Source organism: Eucyclogobius newberryi, unplaced genomic scaffold, assembly GCF_026437365.1.
Source record: "Eucyclogobius newberryi isolate DKJ021-1_F unplaced genomic scaffold, fEucNew1.0.hap1 SCAF_1, whole genome shotgun sequence".
Classification (NCBI taxonomy): Eukaryota; Metazoa; Chordata; class Actinopteri; order Gobiiformes; family Gobiidae; genus Eucyclogobius; species Eucyclogobius newberryi.
Window position 1 is genome coordinate 41,340,265 of NW_027315723.1, and position 27,957 is coordinate 41,368,221.

The 27,957-nt window shown below is 40.8% G+C and overlaps 1 protein-coding gene across 2 annotated transcripts in view; it reads left to right on the forward strand.

The window, feature by feature from the left end:
• Nucleotides 1-27,957, forward strand: part of LOC140361090 (protein eva-1 homolog A) — a 94,051-nt gene that overhangs the window by 60,690 nt on the left and 5,404 nt on the right. For both annotated transcript variants that reach the window (XM_072446710.1, XM_072446718.1), the window contains one exon: nucleotides 26,446-26,565. In XM_072446710.1, coding sequence (XP_072302811.1) covers nucleotides 26,446-26,565 — 120 coding nt within the window. The remainder of the gene's footprint in view (nucleotides 1-26,445; nucleotides 26,566-27,957) is intronic.

The following is a 27,957-nucleotide window of genomic DNA, read 5'->3' on the forward strand; positions in this document are numbered from 1 at the left end:
ACGGAAAATACGGTAATGTCCTTAACTTGTTATAGTCTGTCATATCTACAGTAATTATGTAATAATTCATACACACTACCATATATATATAAGCAAAAAACGGTGAAAAGACTCTTATTTTGTCTTTTTTTTTTTTTCTAATACTATGATTGTCAATTGCCGTTTAGCCTCTGTTACACATTTGAAACACAGACAGGGAAAAAGATTAAAGTTAGAACTGTTGTGCGACCAAATATCAAGCTTGTCAGATATTCGGTTGCAGAGTGAGCCCTCTTCTCGCTGTGTCAATCTCTGCCAACGATAAACACAAGCACGCCGAGTAACAACGGAGGAGCTCGGTCATGAGCGGGACATATTTCCAACTTTCCCAAGCATAAAAAAACTTCGGTACATCCCTCACATCCATGAAGAGTGACATCCATGAATCTTTAAGACCAACAAATAACCATAAATCTCTCTAAAATATGATCAAATACATTTTCTTTCAAACAGACCAGTGCGATGGGGGTCTGACGATGTTGTGGCGACATCGAGGCTTTTCTGCTGACTGCATTTGTAGCAGAACAGCGCCATCTGCAGTCCGACAGTAGGTCCTCGATAGATAATAGGCCCCCTTGTCTCTGTTCAGTGTTCACTCTGCGTTTCTCTATCTCACTGGCCCCCTTTTCAAAATGCACTTTAACAACCACGCACATAAAACAAAATCCTCCTCAAGAGATCAAATAAACCTTTGTTCCAACTGCGATATGTGGTGTTTTTATACTTCCCGTTACTCATGCGATATTTCAAAATGCACATTAAAAATAAGTCTACACAGATATTATTACCTTTTCACATTTTGATTTTTCTTATTTTCTCCCTTTACAGAACACTCTTCAGTTTTGCCTTTATATGTTTTTTTACATGACCAACGGGGAATTGTATGCATTTTTTGGTACCACTTTAATACAACTACACCATAATTTACCTTAACAAAGTAGGAATAAAGACTTAATTCATAACAAACAAACAGTTATTGCTCTCGATTCAGTCTTCTACTTAAGGTTAAGGTTAGAGTATTAGTTAAGTAGTTACTAGGCCTGAATCATTCTTAATAAACTATTTGTCCCTACGAATTAAGTCTGTGTTCATGCTTTAATGAGGCAGACATAATTGTAGTTATTATAAAGTGTTAGCCCTTTTTTGTTCTGGATTCATCATTTGATGCACTAGTCTTTTACTCACTGTATTTCTGTCTATTATTCCTGTGTGTGTGGTAGTGTGAATGTTCCCTCTTCTCCATTTTTCTGGCTGTTTGTCTCTTTCAACTGGTTTTCTTTCTCCCTTGTTGTTTTCCCTTTATTGGTTGCACTGGTCCATATTTAAGGAATTATATATGATAATAAAGCTAATTCAAGCAGTGTAAAACTTGAATGAGTATCCTCCTTTGAACCCGACTGGGATCTCTCTATGACGTGTAGATTACATTCGCTTGTTGCTTCTAAAACACGTTCAGAGCATGCACAGCGTCACACCTCTCCAAACACACAAATACATACACACACACACACACACACACACACACAAAGCTGCAGTCACCACCACCTTTCAAACGACTGGACTGTTCTCTCAGTCCCGTTCACTCACACCTCCCGCTCCCTGTCAGCTTTTTACACTCCCCACGAGCTTCTCTGCCGCTAGCGTCGCTCGTCTACTCCCCAAAACCACAAGGGACTCTTTGTTACTCATTTATGAATTGGCGTGCGGTTTTTCTGGAGAAGGAGGAGAAGAACATACAGGGGAACGAGAACCACCCACCTCTTCTGGATTGGCTGTAAGTGATGTCATGCTAAATTATTATTATCGTTGGAAATTACCCCTCTGGATTTCCGTTATGGATGAGGAGGAGAGTGCAAGTTCAATTTGTTTTGCAGATACGGCATAATCTGTGCGCCCATCGGTAATAATTATGATTGCGTGGCCTGACACATCATCAAGCTCAGGCGACTGCTCCGTTGACGTAAGCTTCTGATAGATGTTGTACCCTTGTCCTTTTTTTTTGTGTTTCTTATGGAGCTCAACACTTCGAAGCCCGTCGAGGTTCTGGAAGTACATTTCCCATTTATGTTTTTTTCCATAGACTTTTTAAAACGACATAAAAACTAAAAGAAACAACTGAGGCTGTGCAGTAAATAAAGTCCAGAACGCCATTGTCTTTATCCAAAATCATATTGACATTTTGGATAAATGTCTTTCTTGTGGTTTATGGTGTGGTCACGCGCACACCACAAATCTGATCGTTATCTGATTTCTGGAGTTATCCGATTATTGAACTGTCATGTAAACAGTTCCATTTGATGAAGGCGGGTTCTATCTGACTGTTCACCCCTTTGCAGGTTTTGACAAGGAAAATGAGGCAAAAGGTGCAAACTAATGTGGCAAAGAGACAAATGAAAGAGATGGATTGATAAACACAGAGTTAATTACACTTTGTCGTCCAAATACAAACGTTACTCTAAATTATCGTATTCTTCTTGCGCATGTAAACACACACAAATGATCAAATCTAATTCTTGGGTTATCTGATTATTGATCTGGTTTTTACCGGCCTGTTAAATGTACCGGGGCCAATACTATAGCTGAAAATGCTCGGACTTTCTTACCGAGAAACTCGGTAAGAAACATTAAAAAAGACAAAAGTAGCACCTGGTTCGCTCAAACAAATTCTATTTCAGATATTAAATTCTTGCAATGTCGCTGTAAACTCCCGTACAAAGGCCGACCCGATGTCCATTCAGTAAAGGCCGAGCTCTGACCTAAAGCTAAATCCTGTTTTCCTTTGCAGACACTATTTTCATTTTATCCTAATCCGTTATGTCTTTGTTTTTCCTCAAACTCTGCCCCCTGTGTCTCCTGAGGCTTGAGTCGTGAATGAGAAACTGTTAAGCATTATAGCATTATACATACTGATATGTCGTGACTGATTGTCTTCAATTGAACAGTGCTGTAAGTAATAAATAACCTGCTGGCCATGTATTGCGTCTCAGATATTGCTGAGCGTTGCTGGCCAGTCCTCCAAACCCCATGTCAACAGCCCCAGCAGATGTGGTGGTTAGCAGCTGTTAGCGGGATCCTCCTAAGTTCTCCCTGTAATATGGACGGCTCCGCTTGACATTATCTACAGAGCTTTACCAAAAGAACCCCACGAGTGTAACACGACCTCCACAGCAATTATGCACCCATTGTAATGAGAGCAGTTCTGCAGCCGTGGATGCTCCGCACACAGCCAAACAGGAAAGAGAACGTGGACAACATCTTGGGGTTGTCAGCACTTCTGTTTTAGAATAAATTGCTATGAGGACATTTATTTCACAAACTTGTGCTCATGCTCAGCCTTGTCGAGACCAAACACATCCAGTGAGATGGAGGCGCTCTATGACGTTGTGTGTAGATACAGAATGTATCTGTAAGTAATTTTGTTTTTTCTATATCAGACGGTAGGTAAGAGAGATAATTACCTTGACATGTTTCAACGGGAGCCTCCGCCTTCATCAGCAGTGTCACATGATGAGGGCTGTTGTTCCTCGACGTGGTCAAACTGATCACGGAGTGTTGAAGTGTGTCCCATAGGACCGTTGGAAAGCTCCTTTGTCTCAATACATTTTACCTTGTTTCCTTATCTCTATTGCTACTTTGATCCAGCGTTTGTACTTTTTGGACTCTTGGTTGAAGATCCATGTATAGTCCTAGTCCATAATTCCATTTGAAGCTGTCCTGGTGCGTCCTCTGCCGTCACCAGGTCATGATGGCAGAATGATTAATGAGTTGTTCATAATAATAAATGCACCAGAATACAGTATTATTTTATATTTATTTATTTTAAAGTACTTCAGAAATGGTCTTGTATTTCAGCTTTCAACAAAGCTTTGTGATTTTTTCACACTTTCAAGGCGGCTGTGAGCATGTGGCTCCCCCGAGTACTTCTGTACTGGCCACTAAATGGCCCTGCTTGGATTACAAAACATAGACGTCATTAGCAGGTATTGTTCCAATCTTAGCTTCTTTGGACATGTGCTCTTTACTGCACTTAATAAGGCAGATATGACACTGAGATATGAGTTATGGATTTGAAATTATTATATTAAAACATGATTCTCAACATTTGTAGATTTTACTTCTGGATAAATCTAGTAAAGTTATGACTACAGGAATTCAGTCTACTGTCCCCCTCTGAGAAACTGAAAACATAACATAATATTCAAACTGGAAAAACTTTTCTCACATTTTTCCACTCAAAATATGCCAGAAATTACTCTCCTGATTTTCCTGTTGTTATATGTAGGAAGTCTGCCCCATCTCTCTGATATATTGCATCATAAATCCCTGGATTTTAAAGGATTTCTTAGGTCACAGAGTTCAGCCGGGGCCAAAATCCAACAAAGTTCTCTAAACACTGTTGGCCTGTCGCTTCACTGATGATGTGATAAATGACTCCCATGGCAGGGACAGCCCTGCCAGCCTGGGGGTGGTGGACAATACTCAAGATGCAAAAATATTTCCCAAGCATTGGTTAGTGTAAAAGTTTAAAATTTAAAATATATACTTTATTGACTATTTAAAATGTTAACTCATAAGGCCACACATACAGTGTATGACAATCGCCGCAAAAATCAATATGTGAAATGTCTCGTTTTTTTTTACATTTTGAGCTGGAGACATTATGTTTGTGAGGAAAACAACATTTTTAACATGTATAAAAGCTCAATTTGAAAATTAAGAATACCATATAATATATACAGTGTAAATGTCACAGTTCACACCTCTGGCTTTGTCCTGGTTCAGTTTAGTCCATGATTGATGTTGGATGGAAACACTGAAACACTGGAACACTGTTGAATGGCCTTATGGAGACTTTTAAGTTGGCTCTTTCAAGCTGTGCTTGGAAAGGGGAATGAAGTGTGTGTGTGGGTATGTGTAGGTGTGAATGTGTAGGTGTGTATGTGAAGTGTGTGCATGAGAGAGTTTGGCCTTAAAGGGACAAAAGAAATACTGAGATTTCAATTAAGGTAAACAGCATAAATCGTGTCACATTTTCTCTACCCTGGGCATTACGAGCGACCCAGGGCATTCAGCCTCACCTGTCACTCACCTGGTTGTGCACATGTGGGGCAGGTTGTGCACATGTGGGGAAGGTTGTGCACAAATGGGGCAGGTTGTGCACATGTGGGGCGGGTTGGGCACATGTGGGGGAAGTTGTGCACATGTGGGGCAGGTTGTGGGTTAGATCTGTAAAAAACAAAGAATGAATCCAAACACTGCTAAAGTCCCGCTCCAAGTTTGTTAATGTGACGCGAATCAGGCAGATGCTGAAGTCCTTCCTTTGGCTGATATTGTACACAGCCTCAAGAGACGAGGGGAAGATGCGTCTTTCTGGACATTCAAATGATAAAAGTATATTCTGAACACGAACTGGACCAGCTCAGAGAAAGAGACAATGCTGCAACTGTGGTCCCAGAGTCTGCTTCATGGTATGGTGAATGGGACCTTAGTCCTGACTTTGTCCAAGTTTAGAACCTGCTTTGCACTAGTTTTGTTCCTGGATTAGTCAGGCCAAGTTTATTTTCATGTTGATCCTGTTTTTGTCCCATTAAGTCATCATTTACATATTCACACTGCTCAGGAAAAGTAGCATGAATGTGCAATGACCAATGCTAATTATTTTTTGAATGGTTGTCATTGGAAACTAGGCCTCCTATTCACATTATTCCAGATGTTGGCCTGAGCGTAATCCTTCTTCCGGTTGTGTTAGTTCACATAGGGCTGGTGACCTCCAGAGAACATAAGTTATACACAGACTAAAAAGCCGTTTTCGGGCCGCCCAGGGAATCTGTGCATTGTTGATTTGTTGGTCACATGAACATTGGACATTTTACACAAATCAATCTACTTTTTTGCATGTTTTAAAAGTGGGCGGAATAAGGTCAATCGGCCACAGTTGCATTCAGCGCACTCATATTCACAAAGTTACACTCTAGATATTTCTTTGCTGCCTGCAATAAAACACATTCATAATTCCAAAAAGACCTAAGCAGTTATTATCTCGGAAATTATTCTGAAAGTGCATATTAAAGGACATTTTTGGAATGCGAGTTGTAAATGGTCCAAGTGGGAGTGGCTTGTGTGTTTCCAAAAGGCTCCTCCTCTTCACCCTGTCTCACCCTCTTAAACCCAATTTGTGAAGTTAATTTGTGACCAAAAAGTGGCAGAAAAAAAAAAAAAAATTGTAAAGTCACTGATTTACCCTTTTCCATTTAAATATTCTACTTTGGATGAAATGATTGGTTCGCAGTCCCTTGTCCAAAAGTGCAAAGTCAATGACACAGACCCATGAAACGAGCATTTCTACATTCATTTGTTTACCGCTGCGTTTATGACGACGGACAATAATCGTAACAACTTTTTACGGCCCAACAAAACCAAGGCTCAGACAAGCAAATGGCAGAACACAAGTCAAACCAATCTGTTTTACTAAGTTTACTATAAAAATACAACCTTTTTTTTTCACTGAATCCTCTCATCAAACCTTAACACAATTACAGGGTGCAAATGTAATGAAAAGTTGTTGCCACATCTTGACGGTTGTAGCGAACATGTGTGGCTTTTTCTTAGTAGTTGCATTTTATGATTTGTAAATTAGCAGACACGATGGAGGATGGTTAAGTTGGCCGTTTTGAAAGTAGTGAGGCCCAGATGTGACGTCCAATAAAAAGGGAGACATTTGAAGAGGTTAGGGTTAGTGCGTCTCTCATTTCTGGATCAAAGATGGCCGCCGTTAGCAGATCACAGATGTGGAGTAAACAAAGCCTTAGATTTCAAAGGATGAGCCGTTTACTTGAAGGTTAAGGGCAAAAGGAAGGACAGGCCGGGTTAGAATCATGAACACGGATTTTGTTGCAGATGCAGTTAGTCCAATTGTTTTAACTTGGATTAATGCATCACTTTCCTCTGGCTGTGTTCCCTCTGTTTTTAAACATGCTGTTGTAAGGGCCCCTTATTAAAAAGCACAATTTGGATCCTAATGTTCTTACAAACTATAGGCCAATATCTAAACTTCCCCTCCTTTCTAAAGTTTTGGAAAAGGTTGTCTATCGCCGACTACAGTCGCACTTCGCCTGTAATGACATTTCTGAAACATGTCAGGCTTTAAGCAACAACATAGCACAGAAACTACACTTTTACATGTTTTTAATGATCTTCTTTTAACACTTGATTGTGGAAATCCTGCAGCTCTTCTGCTTTTAGATACATCTTCTGCTTTTAGATACATCTTCAGCTTTTGACACAGTTGACAGCAGTATTCTGTTAATTAGAACTGTTGGTGTTAAAGGCCATGCACTTAACTGGTTCAGATCATACAAACCTTCTCTGTTCGCCTCGGTCTAAAACTGCCCTTTTGAACTGTGGTGTACCTCAGGGTTCCATCCAAGGTCAATTCTCTTCTGCATTTATGTGTTGCCATTAGGATCACTCTTTTAAAAACATGATATCTCGTTCCATTGCTTTGCTGAGGATGTGCACATTTATATTCAAATACCTCATCATTTGAGCCCCTGATTCACTGCCTCAGAGACATTAAAGACTGAATGACTCTTAATCGTCTACATTTAAAAGAGAAGAAACCTGAAATAGTTGTTTTTGGTGATTCAGAGGTATTAGGTGGATCGTGTTCTTGGTCTTCTGTCTTCTTTTAACCTCCCATTATTGTGCTGATTAAGCTGGACAAATAAGTCAGCGCAGTGGTGCTCAAATAACTCTATGATTAATGTGAACGTAGCCGTATAAATGACCAAATTGTTATAGGTCTTAATGACTGACCTCGTCTTGACACCAAATCTGATAAACATTTGACACTCTGTAAACAGGATCTGACCCTGCGCTCCCTCAGCCAATCGGGGTCACCAGTCTTATCAGTGCACCTCTGCATGGTTGAGGATGTTATTGATGTGTGATGAGCCCTCAGGGTCAAAGGTTATCAGGGCAGGGTCAGTGTTGTGGACCAGGGGAGTCAGAAGGTTGTTCTCGAGGAAGTAAAGAAGTGTGTTTTAAGTGGTCTTGTATTTAAAGGAGGAGGAATGGTATTTAGTATTCGACTTAAACATATGTAGATCATAATTTTACACAAAAAGCCACAATATTGATCTAATACGGCTTAATGATAAAAAAGGATTCATTGACTTCCTGTTCAAAATTGAGTTGTGGGCAGAGATAGGGGATGGATGAAGATTTCTTAGCACTCAAGCCTCAAATGCAGGACACTGCAGGATTACTCAAACATGCAAGAATCAATCAAAACACAACTTTGAGTAAGATAATGATGGAAATATGGTTATATCATAAAATACACAATAAGCCCCCTTTAAATAAGGAATAATTGTTCAATGTAGGTTTAGTTTATAGTTGTTTGTGCACTTTCTGCGGGTTTTAACACAGGTTTAATGCTAATGCAATGATGCATTCAAAATATATACCAAGTCATGAATGTACACAATCTCCCGTTGTGTACCTTCTTGGTCATTCTGGGTACCCCTGTGGGCACCCGTACCACAGTTTGGGAACCACTGTTTTAGATCATTGTTTGCTGAAGATAAAAACATTTGGTTTTCACATAAAACACATTAAACCTCCCCTCACCTTCACTGGACTTGTTCAAACCACTCTGGAACTACTTTAACTAAAATAACAGCTCCTCTGCTGAATCCATTATTTTATTCACTCACTTTTTTAGTCAAACAAACCAGCTTTTAAATCAATGAATAGTCATGACATTTTAGCTGCTTAGACTGTGAGCCAGCTTATCATGGGTTTTTGAAGGATTTCCTGCTCAAAAGTATTTACTGTGTATTTGGGGTGTCTTAATCTCATGCCCTTTGCTCGGGTATAAAAACATGTACTGTAATTTAAATGCCAAATTCTTCATTGGGACATTTTCCACTAAACGTCTTCAAATAGCTCCAGGCTCTGCTTCACCGCTTGGCCCGGGACACTACAGTTATATTTGGACCAAGAATACACAGTGTAATTCTTGGCCAAAGTTTTTCATCCACTTTGTCAAACCTCCAAACTGGGATGGACTGGAGTATCTTTTGGATAATGTTATTAACTGTCTTTGGATTTTTGCGATAGAAAAACAGTGTCTTAGTCTTGGTCTATTCACATTGTCCTGTTTGGTCCTGGTTTGAGCCCAGTTTAGACCTGCTATAGACTTGGCTCTGGTCTTAATCAATCATCTGGGTTTGGTCCTAGTGTAGTTCTAAACTGTGGCTCCTGTTTGTTTGTTTGTTTGTTTGTTTGTTTGTTTGTTTGTTTGTTTATATGGGTGTGTGTTGTTTTAGGGGTGTTTATGCATCACAATGTCAAAGTGTCAAATATTGTGAAGAAAACATTACGATTTATTCATCCTTATTGGCCCAAACAACAGCTAAATCCTTTATTTTCATTCAATTCTATTGCTGAATGAATTTACATGTCTCTAGTATGTGTTACTAATGAGTAAAGTAATTCAATTGACATAAGCAGTAGTAAAATGTACTGTAGCTTTATGTTACAGTGTTTTTCCTGTCTGTCCTAAATCCTCCTCACTGCTCAGCCCATGTGCTCTCATGTGACCCAGTGTGATAATCTACACAATGTACAGCAAGAACAGGAAAAAAGATGAAAAAACCGACCTCAAACTTGTGCAGCATTGAGTCTCACTGCTGCCATTGGCTTTGAGTCTTTTCTCTCTCATCTGCAGTTTACAATGCAGTTCAAGGATTCAGCCCAGTTATGCTTTGTTTTCAAAGTTGTTTTCTGCATTCGAGACATTTTTGGAATATGTTGTAAATATATATCCAGGACAGATAAGATTTGGAAATGTAAACTATGCATATACAATTTTAAAAGGTGCTATAACCTTTCTGGTCTCTGTGGAAATGTTATTGGTTTGTTGTCTAAAATATTCTACAGTTTGGCAATTTATTTGTTCATTTATTAATGTTTATTTAACCAGGTAAAACCCATTGGGATGGAAACCTCTGGGCCTGAGCCAAAGTGTGAAACTTGCAGCACACAATTCCAAAAACATTTTCACATTTAAGAAACTAGATTTAAAAGCACAGACAATTTTTTGTGATTCTTTGTTTTTCTGAATGGCGTGAAAACCCCTCAGCGGAACCAGATCACACAACCTCAGTTCAGACCAGAGAGAGGTCCAAGCTGTGGGAGCAGCATAGGAGAAGGCTCGCTTCCCCCAATCAGTCCGTACTCGAGAGACAATAAACAATAAGATAATCTATCAGAGATAAGAAGGTTAACCTACCAAGACAAGTATCAGGTCAGTTCAGTGGCGCCGTTCATATTAAGCATATAACAATGTGCAGTGCGTAGGGCATCAAGTCCTCAGAAGGCCCCAGCTTGACCATCCTGTGTGGACCTCATATTAGTACGGCTGTATTGTTCCTTTGCAGTTAGGCAGGGAACATACAGTGGGCCTACTTAGTTCTTTGTCATTTCAAAACTTACTGTAGGACTAGACTCTGAGTCACTGCTCTCACACGGGCAGTAGGTTATCACTGGAGAAGCCACATTTTAACAGATACAAATCAGGAGCACCGATGGGGGCAGTGTTGACCCAGCGTTCATCGTTGACAATCCATGAGGAAGAGAACAGTATTTTGTTCATATTCAATTAGAAAAACGACAGTAAAGGTACATACGAACTGATGGAACAAGACACACAGTGCACACTTAAGACATTGCACACTCACTCGAGCAAGGGACAGTCTCTGGGGGCCATCAGCTAAACTCCCCTGTCCAGGATGGGACAGCGCCCCGAGAAGAGAATACAGGGATGAACGCCCAGGTCAACATCTTTCTCTGTTTAAATGACATTCATATTAACACAGTAATGTGGTTACAGTCAACGTTGCTACGTATTTGTTTTTTAACTCTAGCTTGAGCATCATCAAATAAGTTGTGAGATTTGACATAGAGGTGGCCACAGTGTGATAAAACATATACACAGTGGTGGGTATATGTCATATCCTACTCTTGAATACTGAAGAAAGACTAAAAGGTAATTTGCAAAGTATTATTATTATTAAGTAACAGTTCAAACAGTATTAAAGCAGGTTAGTTGTAAAAAGCTACTGTAATCTCTTTATTAGGAGATGAGACTTTTTACATCCAGCTCATTCTTAATCACTAAAGCCCAAACAGTGCTTTGACCTGCAGTGAGTTCATAACAGTAATTAAACATTTGTATTTATTTATTTTACTGAGAAGTATAAAACCATATCCATATCTGCCCTATGATTCATTAATTTACTTTCTGAAATGCTCCAGAATGCCGGAAATAACATAGATTTTGTTCAAAATGTTCTCATAATTTCAATAAAGTCCCTCTGAGTTACATGAAGTTGTTCCATTTTTTTTAAGGAACTATTATTTTTACGCAGAATTGCTTTTTGTGGAAGTGTAATCCGAACAGACCACCGGGTGTGATGTTAGATGTGAGTCGGGTCCATTTGAACAGAGTCTTGTCTCTTCAGTCTGACTGTCTGTTACGTAATGAAAAGGTTCTGTGGTTTCTGCTGATTCGAGTAAACATTGCCAGAAGTGTTTCTGAGTAGGAAAAACTGAGGGCAGCGAGGAAAGACGACGCTTTAAAGAGACCATGCACTTTATTTGTTTAATGTTTTAATGTGCGTGTACAGTAAACACATGAAGTCCTTTGCAAATCACCAGATGTTTTTTATAAATATCACCTGAAACTGGCAGAATGACAAAGGAAGCAGTGTAAAACAGGCTTAAAAAAAGTCTGTACGCTGGCAATTTGAGGAGAACAACATGCATAACTTAAAGGTGGAATGGACGATTTTTTTCAGCAATTTTTTTATCATATTTCCTTGTGGCGTGGATAAATCATTTGTCCTGCCACGTATCAATCATAAAACGCACCTATCGCTCACCTGCAGCCGCGTGCGGTTCGTCCCCACGTTTCCGCGTGCCTAAGCGCATGGATCTATCATAATATAGTTCCCTCAGTGTACGGGGCAAAATGAAGACGGAGAAAGACAGTTCGAGCTGACGCAGAAGTGGACAGAAATCTACGGGAGACGAGAGATGCGATGCGCTCTGTTGCGCTAATAAACAAACGCACGTGTGTGTTGTATCAGTCGCACGGGAGTGGCATGCGCACTTCCATCTGCGTTCTCAAATTGCAGAAAAATCGTCCATTGCACCTTTAACAAAACTCAACTACAGCGACTTTTTAATTATGAAAACCAGGAAATACAATTATTTTGTGGTTAAAAAGTAATGATTGCGTTGGTATTTCTCCTTTACACCTTCATTTTCAAATGCTCTGGTTGAGTTCATGTGCTGTAGCTTCATGTGGCATATTTTGTAGTTGGGTTAAATTGGATCTTACATGGTTCATCCATCAGCGTGAGTCCGTGGCGTGGAGAAGGTCAGCTGTTATGAACTCATGGGTGGTCCTCAAATCCCTCCTCTGAGTTTAGACCTGCTGCAAAAGTCAAGTATGAGAAACAGAGCACACAGAAACACGGGTTGAAAATTGTGCTTGACTTGAATTTGAAATGTTATATTTTGTGAAAAAGCAAGAACTGTATGTGACATTGAGTAGTTAATCTTATTACGTAAAACCAAACCAGAATATTGGCTATATTTAAGTTATATTATTATAACTTCACCAGAGTTATAGATAAAACTGAGATTATTTGAACATGTGAACTCCATCTGAAGCATCAGACTATTGCAGGCCGTAGTCAGGCCCTGCAGGTGCAGGGCCAGGTGTAAAGACTCATAAAACATCTTCTGGTTCTGCTCCTCTGACTCTGCTCCTCTGACTCTGCTCCTCTGACTCTGCTCCTCTGGCTCTGCTCCTCTGACTCTGCTCCTCTGACTCTGCTCCTCTGACTCTGCTCCTCTGACTCTGCTCCTCTAACTCTGCTCCTCTGTCTCTGCTCCTCTGGTTCTGCTCCTCTGACTCTGCTCCTCTGACTTTGCTCCTCTGACTCTGCTCCTCTGACTCTGCTCCTCTGACTCTGCTCCTCTGGTTCTGCTCCTCTGGCTCTGCTCCTCTGACTCTGCTCCTCTGGTTCTGCTCCTCTGGCTCTGCTCCTCTGACTCTGCTCCTCTGACTCTGCTCCTCTGACTCTGCTCCTCTGACTCTGCTCCTCTGACTCTGCTCCTCTGGCTCTGCTCCTCTGACTCTGCTCCTCTGACTCTGCTCCTCTGGTTCTGCTCCTCTGGCTCTGCTCCTCTGACTCTGCTCCTCTGACTCTGCTCCTCTGACTCTGCTCCTCTGACTCTGCTCCTCTGGCTCTGCTCCTCTGACTCTGCTCCTCTGACTCTGCTCCTCTGGTTCTGCTCCTCTGACTCTGCTCCTCTGGCTCTGCTCCTCTGGTTCTGCTCCTCTGACTCTGCTCCTCTGGCTCTGCTCCTCTGGTTCTGCTCCTCTGACTCTGCTCCTCTGGTTCTGCTCCTCTGACTCTGCTCCTCTGACTCTGCTCCTCTGACTCTGCTCCTCTGACTCATGTTCCTGTGTCATAGCTCCTTCGCTGCAGCTGAGTTTATAGGAACATAGAGGAGCCAAAAGAGCTGTTTGAAGGACTTACGCCAAAGGACTAGGTCCACACAAGGGAACTGAAGGGAACTCTGGAAACGATGAGTTCAAGTTTGTGTCTTGTGTCCACGAATGTCACAAATAAAAAATCGTAAAATAGCTGAACTGATTTGAGCCCCTTAATCATGTTTTATTTCATCTATAATGCTATAAAAGAAACCTGAAAAACTGGTCAAATATTTTCTTCGCACAAAATTAGAATGCATGGCTCTTTGCTCATCTTTCCTAAATGTGGTGTTATTGATGGTCAGAGGCTTGAGGTTTGTTTTCACAATATCAAACTAGTGTCACACTTCTTTATATATTCAATGCATGTTTTCCATTTTTAACTAAACAGGTTAAAAAAACGATATCTGGATACTAGTAGTTTTAAAAACACAGTAAAGTGTTACTGTTAGAGGAGGGGGAGTGTGTTTATAGAGTGGTCCCTCTGGTGCCTCCTCCACACTGGGGCTGTGCTGAGGTCAAACAGCTGTTCAGAGCTCACAGCAGCCTGGCTCTATTTCAGGAGTCTGCTCTAAGAATAGCACATATGTAAGTGTACTGTCGCAGATACTACACCCGCTGGCTCTGTTTGGGCTAGTTTCGAGTCTCGAGTCTGGAGAGAGTATGATGTAGCCTTTGAAGCTCTTCAGCCAGGACACAAATGGCTGATTTTCTTTCTTATTTGTCTGTATTTATTTATCTAGCTATAAAACAATGTCATTATAATGTTATTATGATGAAACAATATATGTTTTTACATTTGTCTGGGAGAGGACCCCCCAGACCCCTCTCAATAAGGCTAATAATACCAAGACAACAGTTTGGAAAAATAGACACATATCAAGCTTATTTTTTCCGGCTATACCCCAAAATGTACATTTGGTCCAGTTGGTGGTTCCCTGAGTAGTCGGATTAATAGAAGTTAGGCACCCTAGCTTTAAAGTTCAGGTAGATTTCACTTTACTGTCACTGTAGGAAACTCTACATTTGAGCCATGTCACTCTGCAGGGCCCGGGACCCAGGTTTAGGTTTGTCAGAAGTAAGACTACTGGAGAATGTTTGTCTATTGTGCAGTACTTTGTATTTCAAAGCATTACAATGTGTCTTAAATCACATTATCAAATATTTAAAAGCAGGAGACAATGGTTGACTCTAACTATAGGGATATACAATTAGCCTCCTGCACAATGACAGAGTAACCTTTACAGTATATACAAAAACACAATAACGCCCATGGTAATGTTAGCCAAGAGGATAAAGACCGAACAATGGACGCGACGGCTAAAATAGGATGAACTGAAATAACAGGCCAACGTTGTAGGCGACTCTCTGTCATTTTCCACCGTGATTTTAAATCCAATCTCATATTTACTGTGTGATACTCAGAAGATAATATAAGGCTGAAGCCATAACAACAACAACAGTAAAACAGGACCACAGTTCTGCTGCTGGTGTACTGAGAAGTGAAGCCATCTAAATCAGACTATAAACAATGGCTGCTACATGAAATCTGATTAGCTGTATGGCAAAATTGTTAGTGCCAAAACTCAATTGATTACAATCAGACATCAAGGGATACACATTTACCTACAAATTAAAGAAAACATATATATATATATATATATTTAAGAAGTGTTTGTCCTCAGTCTTAAACAGAAAAGTTGTCTGTAAACCTGATACAGTGGATGTGCCTGCTGCTTTAACTGTTAGCTCCTTATTTCAGAGTGTTTTAATGAAAAGAGCCTTTGAGTGGTTTGACCCTGTGACCCCTGAGAGAGCCAGGTCTGTGTAGGACATTCCTACAGTGGACTGGATACTCGGCTTCAAGGACTTCAGGGAAACAAAATACTGTTATACTGTAGAGCATTGCATTTAGCATTTTTTGAAGAATACGTTTGATTTTTTTATTTAGAATTGATGTTCACATTATGTTCATTGTTAACTGTAATAATTTATTTAAAACTGCTTTAAAATAGACATTTATTTTCAGTTGCTGGCCCCTCGTGGCATTCATAGTGGCATTTTCCTTTAACAATCAGTGGATTTTAATTGATGGATTGACAATTGATTGTTTTATTAATGGAAAATGGTGCAATATGTATTGAGCTGTTGTAAGAAGGCTTTGGTAATATACAATATTAATGCTTGGCTTACTGGAGGCTGTGCCACCTGCTTGTCTCCACAAAGATGCCCGGAATGTTCTACTGTACGGCATTAAGCTTTAAGGTTTGTGCATATCTATGGAAACAAGCAAGCAATAAGCCACTAGGCAAAGTTTCAATATGTGGAGTGCTGACCCTGCTCGTTGTAAGAATGCTTTCTTTTCCAAGGTATTTTTGCAGATAAAAAACACCTTTTATTGAAAAATGGCAATATTACTTTTTTCCTTTTACTTTGATACTGTTCATTTTGTCTTCTGTATCTTATTAATTTAGTCAGATGACTTTCTTAGTGAGATGTATTTACATTACATTTTTGGCTGCTGTCAGTTGGCTCAGATAGCAGCCGAAACATGTCAAGGTAAATACATCTCACTAACAAAGTTGTCTGAAAGAAATGAATGCAAGGTCCATAATAAGATGAATTCCATACTTTGGACATTTCAAGCAAAGCAATGTGCTGGCAGATGGCAAACCCCCAATCACAATAGTTTAAAAAATAATAATAATAACATTTTATACAATTCTAAATGTACAATAGTTTGCTGATGTACTAAAGAGAGTGTATTTGTGAGAGTGAATGAGGCACAACAGATGGAAATTAGCACATGGCAAATAAATAAACATACCCCAGAATTCCTCAAATTCCACAATACTCAACGGGACATTTATGAAATTGGATGATACGGTCGTCTCGTTCATTGTCTAATGCCTTCCTCGTGTGACCTCCGATGCACAGTTGTTGCCGTGTTCCATACATAGAGCCATTGGGCCCATCCCTGGTGCGTTTGCTGGAACACGCTTGTGGAATACCTCTGCTTTATTTCTATCTCCACTCGCTCCACTGTTCCTGCCAGCTCCGCCTCCGCCCTCCGCTCCCTCCAACATCAACACGAGCGGTTGTTTTCAGAAGATACAGCCATGTGCGCGACTCAGCAGCTTACAAACGCGTGCTCAGCAGGTTTGCCATGTATGACGAGAGAAAGAAGCTACCAGGCCTATAAAGGGCTAGACCAAAACAGCACTTATTGCCAAACCACAGCATAAAAATATGAATGACGGCACTAATGAGATGGCCTCTTCAGTCGCTCACACATTCCCTCAAGTCTGATGAGTTCATGTAGTCTTACGAAAGTGGGCTACTTTAATTCAGCCAAGACATTTACATAGAGGTTTCAGCACATTTCTGATGGATTCTAATATATGATGATGGATTGTAATATATGATGATGAATTGTAATAAATTCCCCCAAAATACTGGTTAGTCTCAAGATAAAATAAGATAAGATAAGATATGCCTTTATTGTCCACACATGGGGACATTTTGGTGTTACAACGCAGTAGATACAGGGGGAAGGACAGATAACTTATAGGAAGTTTAAAAAACACTCTTAATAGAAGAACTCTTATGAACAAAAACAAAAACTCTTATTAACAAAACTCCTGTAAACAGGTCCTCTCATATCTTAATAGGGAATAGAGGGAAGAAAATTTAAATAAAGATAAAATAAAATAATAGTAATAATAATAAAAATAGCTCGCATAAGACAAATAATAATAATAATAATAATAATAATAATGGTAAAGTAAACTCTTATTTACATCAGTTATATGCACATGAATAAGACATTAAGTGCGTGTGAGTACGACAGTAATTGCACATGAATATGACGGTATTGCACATGGTTAAGTCATGTGCAATACCAATTCTTGATTAACTAATTCAAGATTAATTAGTTAATCAAGAATCGTGAGTATTCAGTTCGCAATAAACTAAAAATAAACTAAATTTGACTCTGAATAAATAAATAAATAAATAAGGCGACCTCTTAAGAATAAACCCAAATTGAGTAAATTGTGTAACTTTAAAAACTTTGTAAGCAACTTTCCAAATCTGGTCATTCTAAAGCGTCAGACTGGTCCTCTCCGGTCAGACAGTGTGAGCTCATAAGTGCGATGAGTGGGAGTGAGGGATGTTGATGATTCAGCGAGTGCTCAGTACATCCTTGTTTATGCAGCGACAGATAATATCATGTGAGTGCTGACCAGGACAGTGGACAGTGGCCATCAGTCTCCCACACGCTGCTGATAAAGAAGTGGAAACAGATAGAAGACCACCAGGCCCTGTGTAGGTTATGGTAAGTGCTAGCTTCACATCCTGTACAACAAGCATGCAGGAGAGTCAAGGTTCACTTTATTGTCCCTGTAAAAGGAACTCTGCGTTTGATCCATCCTTCAATGCACTGGGACGTCCTGTAAGGCTTATCTTATCTTATGTTATAAAGTATTCAAATAAGGCAGTCACCACCGACATTTGTCTTCACAGATATCTATTTTAGCATAGGTTATATATGATTTACTTGTAATGTAGAGGCTGAGTAGTATAAATAAGACTTCATGCTAATACTTCAGTGTTGTTTAGACTCCACTGTCACCACAACTATTCCCGTCTCTATTTTAATGCCAACTGCTGCTACATGTGTTTTATCTGAGTTTAGAATAGTCAAAACAGCTGGTGTTTATAACTAGAACTAATGAATGTGGTGAAGGAGGAGGGCAGCGTACTACAGCGCCCTGCCCCGCTACACGAGCCAGGACTGGGGGTCAGAGTAGGCCTGTGCGGTGGTCACCATGGGGAAGGGGGAAGTTGGGTTAGGGGAATGTTCTTCTATAACCAAGAATGTATGTCCCATCACAAGTATGGACCGTGTCACTGTGGTGCAGGGGAGACGCTCATCCTCAAATGAAAGCTTGAAATATGTAACACTAGCATTTCATTTTTTCGTATTATGACTGTGCTTGCTATCGTTTTGACCAGGCTTATTGTTAATATCTGGGTCTATCCACGTCTCTGTCTATAAATAATCTAAAATAAATAAATAATCACCCAACAGCTTCAAAAAGTTGTGCCGTTACTGGACCATTTGGACTGAATTTGAAAATGTGGAAATGGACCAGTTTGACCGTCTGTGGACCAACTGGGACTTTTATTTGAATTAATCCTTTTCATGATTGTGTTTCTTTCGTATGTATTTTTGTAAAAGATACGGTATATCTATATACTTTTTTAATACATACATTTTTATTATTCCTAATTTTGTTCTCTGGTTCATGTCTGTTATGCATTTTATGTTTTAAACTTTGAAAAATGTAAGGAAAAAAAAAAACAACGGGATAAGTTAATTGTCTGAGTCTGAGAATTATTTGTTTCTGTGGTCGCCCTTTTCTCTCGGCGGGAAGGAGGTGTCAAATGCAGAGGACAAATGTCCCTCCGTGGACAATAAAGTGTACTTGACAGGCTCAGAATAAACTATCAGAGGAAAGTAAATAAGTCCCAAACCTCTTCTGTCCCTTTGGGTTTTTGAGCACGCACACACACACGCACGCACGCACGCACACACACACGCGCACACACACACACACACACCGTGGCCCCATTGTCCTTTAAAGCTGATAATCTCATTCAGTGAAAACACACAGCTTTGTTATGATTCTGTTTCCTGCCTTTTACCTCTCACATGGCAATAAGTGAACTAATGTAAAAGTAAGTAAAAAAATCATACAATTAATCAAAAAGTTACAAACTTGTATTATTTTTGACTTGAACTTGTAATAGTTCAAAGGTGCACTGCATAACTATTCTTTTAATCAACTATTATATTTGCGGATTATATTTATGAACTCTTTAAGTTTGGTTGCCAGATCCTACAACTATGTGTATTTCTACTGCTCTGTCCAACCCTCCTTTTAGTTAGGATTGTACAAAGAGAAATTTACGATTCATTTGAGCCAGAGTTATCATTATAACACACATCTTTAGTGTGATTTATGATTACGGTTTTATCGTTTAGCGGCTGAACTCTGGCAGATTGGTCAAACTTTTAATGCCTGGCTTCGGAAATGTGGTTTGAGCCCATGTGAAGTGATTTATCGTTATTTTTAGTCTGGCAGTGGATGGAGGAGCGAGCTTGTTAGAACAGGAAAGGATCAAGTTTAATGCAATGTCAAGACATGCAAAGGTTTCTAGGCTCTCTGTGTATTTCTGTGGATCAAAACATGTGTCTACTATATTTTTGCAATCAATTTAAACCTCTTATATTCAACTAAACTTATTTGTTGTTCTAAAGTTCCCTCATCACCATACAGACTTAGTTTCAGATTTAGTTATTTTACAGATTTAGTCCAGCTCAAAGCATTGGCAGATGGCAGCAAGTCTTTAAGTCCATGCATCATTCTGCCAATATTAGAATCTCAACTTTGAAGCATGCAGCTATTGTTTTAGACCTATTTAATCTGCCTCGCTCCTCCGTGCAATAGTTGAGGGGAAACTTCTTCACATTTCCACTTCCACAGTTCCACAAACTTAGAGTTCACGGCTGTTTTAAGGAAGATATTTTGGCTGATGTTAAATCCCCGCTGCAGCCTCCTTTGTGGTCCTCAGCTGGTGGGGGCCAAAAGTCAGCCACAAGTGGATTAGCCAATCAGGGACATGGATGGTCCGTCCGTATCAATGCAAAAACAAAAGGGAAAAATGTATATATGTATCACATGGCAACATTTTGAAGAATCAATGAGCGAAACACAAAAAGCTATTACTCTATTGAAAATATGAGAGAAGTTTCATAAATAATGTTTACTGTTCACTGAAATGAACTAATCTGATTGGAGGATTCTGTCTGAGTTTGGCCTGAGACACAGAAGACGAGGTGGTGACCAGACTGAGATCCTCTGTAGAGAAAGTATTGGGGAAAGCAATCTGGATCCCAGGCAATATTTCCAGTAGGTGCTAATTTTAACCTAAAAGCCATGTTTGAATAAAGGCTTTTTAATTATTTCTCTAAACAGAGTGCCTTGGATCTTTTGTCTGTGGGAATTTTCTACTCATATTTTTTTTTTTTTTCTGTCACAATTCAAGAGAAAGTTGTCTATGTGGGTACATAGACAACTTTCTCTTTTTGCAATATTTTCAGTTGATTTGTTGACTGCCTGTACAAGAGTTTTTCCACAGTACCGGTATCAGTGTCAATTGTTCTCACACTGTGGTCGGGGACATTGTTTAAAATGACTTCAAAGTTTGTTTTGGAGCGTTTAACTATGGTAAAACATTGTTACTTTATCTACAATATACCTGGAGTTGTGTTTAGCTTCTTTCACACTTTTTGTCTTCTCTGCTCCTGCTCTGAGCCCCACAAAAACACTTGGTTTCAAATTCCAGTGTCAGTTCTGTGAGGTCAAAGGTAGAGGTCTCCTGTGCCGTGTTTAAAGCTATAAATGATTTCCAGACACATTCTGAGCATTTCTGCCGTCAAATCACGTTCATTATGACTGCGTGCTTACATTAGCACGTCGAGACAAGCTAAAGACCAAATCCTGATGAGGGAACGTCTGACTGTTAGAAAGTCAATAGATACATAGTTGAAAGTTCTAAAATATGAAAAGGTAAAGTTACTCAAGGGCATGTTTGAAAGCCAATACAAATAATGATTTATATGTGACCTTTGAGTCATAACATTATAGTCCAAGTTCGGACCTGTGCAGACCTAGTTCAGACCTGTGCAGTCCTAGTTCAGACCTGTGCAGTCCTAGTTCAGACCTGTGCAGTCCTAGTTCAGACCTGTGCAGTCCTGGTTCAGATCTGTGCAGTCCTAGTTCAGACCTGTACAGACCTATTTCAGACCCGTGCAGACCCAGTTCAGACCTGTGCAGACCTAGTTCAGACCTGTCCAGATTTAGTTCAGACCTGTGCAAACTTAGTTCAGACCTGTACAGACCTATTTCAGACATGTGCAGACCTAGTTCAGACCTGTGCAGACCTATTTCAGACCTGTGCAGACCTAGTTCAGACCTGTGCAGTCCTGGTTCAGACCTGTGCAGTCCTGGTTCAGACCTGTGCAGTCCTGGTTCAGACCTGTACAGACCTATTTCAGACCCGTGCAGACCCAGTTCAGACCTGTGCAGACCTAGTTCAGACCTGTCCAGACTTAGTTCAGACCTGTGCAAACTTAGTTCAGACCTGTGCAAACTTAGTTCAGACATGTGCAGACCTAGTTCAGACCTGTGCAGACCTATTTCAGACCTGCGCAGACCTATTTCAGACCTGTGCAGTCCTGGTTCAGACCTGTGCAGTCCTGGTTCAGACCTGTGCAGTCCTAGTTCAGACCTGTGCAGACCTAGTTCAGACCTCTATAGACCTAGTTCAGACCTGTTCAGACCTAGTTCAGACCTGTTCAGACCTAGTTCAGACCTGTGCAGACCTATTTCAGACCTGTGCAGACCTAGTTCAGGCCTGTGCAGACCTAGTTCAGTCAGACCTGTGCAGTCCTAGTTCAGACCTGTGCAGACCTAGTTCAGACCTGTACAAACTTAGTTCAGACCTGTGCAGACTTAGTTCAGACCTGTGCAGACCTAGTTCAGACCTGTGCAGACCTAGTTCAGACCTGTGCAAACTTAGTTCAGACCTGTGCAGACCTAGTTCAGACCTGTTCAGACCTAGTTCAGACCTGTTCAGACCTAGTTCAGACCTGTGCAGACCTATTTCAGACCTGTGCAGACCTAGTTCAGGCCTGTGCAGACCTAGTTCAGACCTGTGCAGTCCTAGTTCAGACCTGTGCAGACCTAGTTCAGACCTGTACAAACTTAGTTCAGACCTGTGCAGACTTAGTTCAGACCTGTGCAGACCTAGTTCAGACCTGTGCAAACTTAGTTCAGACCTGTGCAGACCTAGTTCAGACCTGTGCAGACCTAGTTCAGACCTAGTTCAGACCTTTGCAGACCTAGTTCAGACCTGTGCAGACCTAGTTCAGACCTGTGCAGACCTAGTTCAGACCTGTGCAAACTTAGTTCAGACCTGTGCAGACCTAGTTCAGACCTGTTCAGACCTAGTTCAGACCTGTGCAGACCTAGTTCAGGCCTGTGCAGACCTAGTTCAGACCTGTGCAAACTTAGTTCAGACCTGTGCAGACCTAGTTCAGACCTGTTCAGACCTAGTTCAGACCTGTTCAGACCTAGTTCAGACCTGTGCAGACCTATTTCAGACCTGTGCAGACCTAGTTCAGGCCTGTGCAGACCTAGTTCAGACCTGTGCAGACCTAGTTCAGACCTGTTCAGACCTAGTTCAGACCTGTGCAGACCTATTTCAGACCTGTGCAAACTTAGTTCAGACCTGTGCAGACCTAGTTCAGACCTGTGCAGACCTAGTTCAGACCTGTTCAGACCTAGTTCAGACCTGTGCAGACCTATTTCAGACCTGTGCAGACCTAGTTCAGGCCTGTGCAGACCTAGTTCAGACCTGTGCAGTCCTAGTTCAGACCTGTGCAGACCTAGTTCAGACCTGTACAAACTTAGTTCAGACCTGTGCAGACTTAGTTCAGACCTGTGCAGACCTAGTTCAGACCTGTGCAAACTTAGTTCAGACCTGTGCAGACCTAGTTCAGACCTGTGCAGACCTAGTTCAGACCTAGTTCAGACCTTTGCAGACCTAGTTCAGACCTGTGCAGACCTAGTTCAGACCTGTGCAGACCTAGTTCAGACCTGTGCAGACCTAGTTCAGGCCTGTGCAGTCCTAGATAAGACCTGGTGGGAGTCAGAAAGGTTCTGTAGATGGGTGGTAGCTACTTGGCATGAAAGCCAAACTCTGCTTTGGCCAAAACCCGACAGCGCTCATCTGGGCCACATGTGCTTTCACTTACAGCCAATCAGATTGTGGGAGGGTCTTCTAGCGGTGATTAGCTATAGCTTCTATGATGAGAACGGACAGGTTTCCTCCAGGTTCAGGAAAGCCAATGTTTATTTAGCTCGTGCCAACCAAGACCCGCAAAATCACGGGTTCACATTCTTGGGTTTAGAAGTATTTAGCGAACAGATTGGTGTGGTTGGCCGTACAGACTTAACTGTTATAAAAGTAAATGTATACGTCACCACAAGAGGATTACACCTGGAAGTCTAAACTTCAACACCACATTTGATCACGTTGAAGAAGATTCTTTTGAGAAACAACAAAGTAAGGTACATATTTAACACTGGAAGCAACATAGGCCATGATGCTTTGCCTTCTGATGATGTCAAGCATGAAAGTCCTAGTTCAGACCTGTGCAGACCTAGTTCAGACCTGTGCAGTCCTAGTTCAGACCTGTGCAGTCCTAGTTCAGACCTGTGCAGACCTAGTTCAGACCTGTGCAGTCCTAGTTCAGACCTGTGCAGACCTAGTTCAGACCTGTGCAGACCTAGTTCAGACCTGTGCAGACCTAGTTCAGACCTGTGCAGACTTAGTTCAGACCTGTGCAGACCTAGTTCAGACCTGTGCAGACCTAGTTCAGACCTGTGCAGACTTAGTTCAGACCTGTGCAGACTTAGTTCAGACCTGTGCAGACTTAGTTCAGACCTGTGCAGACTTGGTTCAGACCTATGCAGTCCTAGTTCAGACCTGTGCAGACCTAGTTCAGACCTGTGCAGTCCTAGTTCAGACCTGTGCAGACCTAGTTCAGACCTGTGCAGACCTAGTTCAGACCTGTGCAGAGCTAGTTCAGACCTGTGCAGACCTAGTTCAGACCTGTGCAGACCTAGTTCAGACCTGTGCAGACCTAGTTCAGACTTGTGCAGTCCTATTTCAGACCTGTGCAGACCTAGTTCAGACCTATGCAGACCTAGTTCAGACCTGTGCAGACAAAATAGGCCATGATGCTTTGCCCCGTTTGAGACCAGCTAATGACACAAACCATTGTAAACCTTCTGATGATGTCAAGCATGAAATTGAACTAAACACAGCCCCAGATATGATTTTTTTTTTTTCATTCGGAAGCAACTTAATATCATGGTGTTTTTCATGGTTTCTGTCAGAAATAAAACATCGACCACAGTTTGTTTTGCCAGGCGGATCTTGCTCAAATGGCTTCTGACCTTGCATTTTCCCATAGCCTTAAAGTAGACGGTCGCGCTCACCAATGGCACCAGCTCCAGCCGCAGAGGAATTATGAAATTATGATTTATGCTTCCAGGGGCATCCGTTTAATTCAACCGCGAGCACCAGTGTGGTTAGAGGATTGAGCCATTCGCTGCGTTCAAATGGGACAGACATGTTATCATTTGCCGTCATTCTGTGATACAAGCATAATATCGTAAAACTCAATAGCTTTGTTGGCAGTAAACTGGGAAAACCTTGCAATGATATGACTCTGTATGTTTTATGGAATTTTGTATTGCCTTTGTACAGCACTTTGGGCCATTGTGGTTGTTTTAAATGTGCTTTATGAATAAACTTGACTCGCTGAAGCTTTTTGGAGAATAGAAATTGCACTGTACAAGTAGTTTTCTAGTAACATATTTTTTCTCCTTTGAGTAACATTTTATTAAACTAAAAGTTTTTCAATTCTTGACTTAACGTTCTGCTTCTAGTCTATAAATGGCTAAAGGTTTAAGTTGACAACATTAAATCATTTAAAGCTTCTCACACCACTCCTCGGAGTCTATGCTTACCAAAAAATACCAGATTGTGTGCATTTTTTAAAGTTTTGTCCGTGATTTCAAAGTATTAATCAGATGTTCCAAAGTTCCCTCAAAAAACATTTCACTACTTTTAAGTTATAGATACAGAGATTGAGATTATAAATAAATACACAAATCTATATTTTCTCAAATCTCCTGTAACTAGAAAATTAATTCATGTTTTTCCCTTTGTACTGTACACCATTGTTGCTAGCAGCAGATGTAATGTAAAACAGAACCATTATCAAGGCAATTTGAATGTTAAAAAGTTAAAAGGAAAGTGCATGGACTTCAAAACCCCCTCATCACTGCATGACATCAGCAGGTAGAACAGTCTAGAAGGAGAAAGACTCAATCTGAAGTCAAAACAGGTCAGACTGAAGCGTAACATTTTGCACAGTCCAACCAGAAAACGACCAGTTCAAATGTAATACAAGTAAATGCACATCGCAGGCCGGACCAGTAGTCACTAGAGCGTAGCCCCAAGTCCCAAACCACATGTGAGCGGCAGGAATGTCTGACCCAAGTGCATTGTGGGAAGCGTGCAGACTCACTAAGGGGGCCGGGGGAGACGAGGATGACGGGGCAAAGGGGGGAGACTTTCGGGAATCACAGTTCTTCAGAAGCCTGTGAATCAACATCATGGTATGAGTCAGTGACATGTCGCTGTGACCAACGGTTTACTCCAAGGTCCCAACTGTGTGAAGACATGAAGACATGGCAGGGACGTGGGCCACAATAGTTATGAGAAAAGGGCAAAGGTCATATTAAGATGGGTTTATCTTAGTCTGAGTGAAGGGATGTGTTCCTCTAGAGTCCTCTCGTCCTTCATTTCAACTCTCCTCTCCTGCACAGTTCATAAACCACTGGACTCTGGTTCTGAGCATGTCTGTAGTCAAACCGCAGCGTTGCGGGTTTGATTCTGTCTCCGACCATTTGCTGAATGTCCTTCCCTCCCTCGTCACCGTTTCACAGTACACTGCCCTGTCTTATACAGCTTACGGGTCAAAGAAAACTATTGCTTGATGTGTCACTTTAAAAGCTTTATGTTGGATGAGAACCATGAGGAAGCAAGAACATGTCCGTCATACATACTGTACGTTGTCATTGGCAACACACAACAAATTAAAATGTATGTTTCTTTCTGTGTTTCAGTCCCAAAGAAGCTGCTGCAGGAGGAGCCCCACCCCCCAGTGTATGCCCCGCCCCCCAGTGCCCATGACCCTAACATAGTGGGAGACAGTGCCCCCCCAGAGGGCAGCTCCGTCAGGACGGGTAAGGACACACTTTAAAGTTTAGTGAAAACAAATTAAGTATTTAAACTTAATTATCATCTAAGATGAGACACTGAAGGCAGTTTGTTCTCTCAATATATAAACTTTCATGTGCAAACAACAAAATTGTCCAATCTGCTCCCAACTCTTAACTTAACTCTTTCATTGTCTCCACTTCATTCATAGATTTCTCTGGGACGTTGTAACTTTAAGGCGGTTTTCTTAAAATGCATTTTTCTCCCTAAAAATATATAAAGATCACCACTTAAAGTAGCACCTGCTCACACTAACCTTTACAAACTTGTACTTAAGAAGATTTTGACGGAATTTACGGACAGATTTGTTGATATCTAATCCTAATTTTCAGTCAGATTTACTTTACTCAAAAACTAAATAATCCATTGTTTTCTTATCTAAATGAACCAAGGAATTCAAAATTGTATATAACATATTAAATTTGTGATTGTTTACACATAAAACGCCTGATTTCTACATGAAAACATTACACAATGAAAAACTTCATACAGTTTTTCTTCTATATATGTTAACAACGTGTTATGTTTCAAATGTGTATCTTTAAACTTAAGATGTTTTCTTATTCACCTGCAGTGTCTCGTCTTAAACACAAAAATCACATGCCTAAAAATGTCTGTCGCAATCTCTCAACGATCAGTTAAACCAAGAGAACCAAGTGTGAGATTTTGTACTGAAAACACTCCCCCAACAATATTCATTGTTCAATAAGAACTCATGCACAGTTCCTTTTGTGACACTTAACGTTACTCAATAACAAAATGAGAGAGACAAAACCATGAAGTGCAAAATGGTAGAAAAGACTGTGAAGCTTGAGTACTTTCAGCTCCTCATACTCTGCCTTTGTAAACAGTCCTCTGTATTTTGACTTCATTCCCCTCTGTCCCAGCTGCCCTGCTCCATTTAGCATCTGCTTCCTGCACGTTTCATCTGCTCCATTCAAAGCTACGGCCGAGCGGGGGCCACTTAACACTGCACAGACCCACAAGGCTGTTGCTGCAGACCCCCAAACGTACTTTCCACATGGATCCTGGCTCAGCTTGTACTCCAGGTCTTATGAGAGTTCTCAGATGTTTGACACACTACAAAACTGAATATACAATTACCTTAGTTCTGTAAGTTTATCTTGGTTGTGTTTGTTTGATTACTTTTGTTCCTCCCCATTGCTTTATAAATGTTTTAATGGATTTGTTTCATGCTTAATTATCTGTCCGTCGAGTACAAGAAGACCTTGAGTTATGTAAAACTGCTTGAGTTAAAGGCGGTATGGACGATTTTTCGGCGATTTGAGAACGCAGGCGGAAGTGCGCATGCGCACTCCCCCGTGCGGACCAATACAACACACACGTGCGTTTGTTTA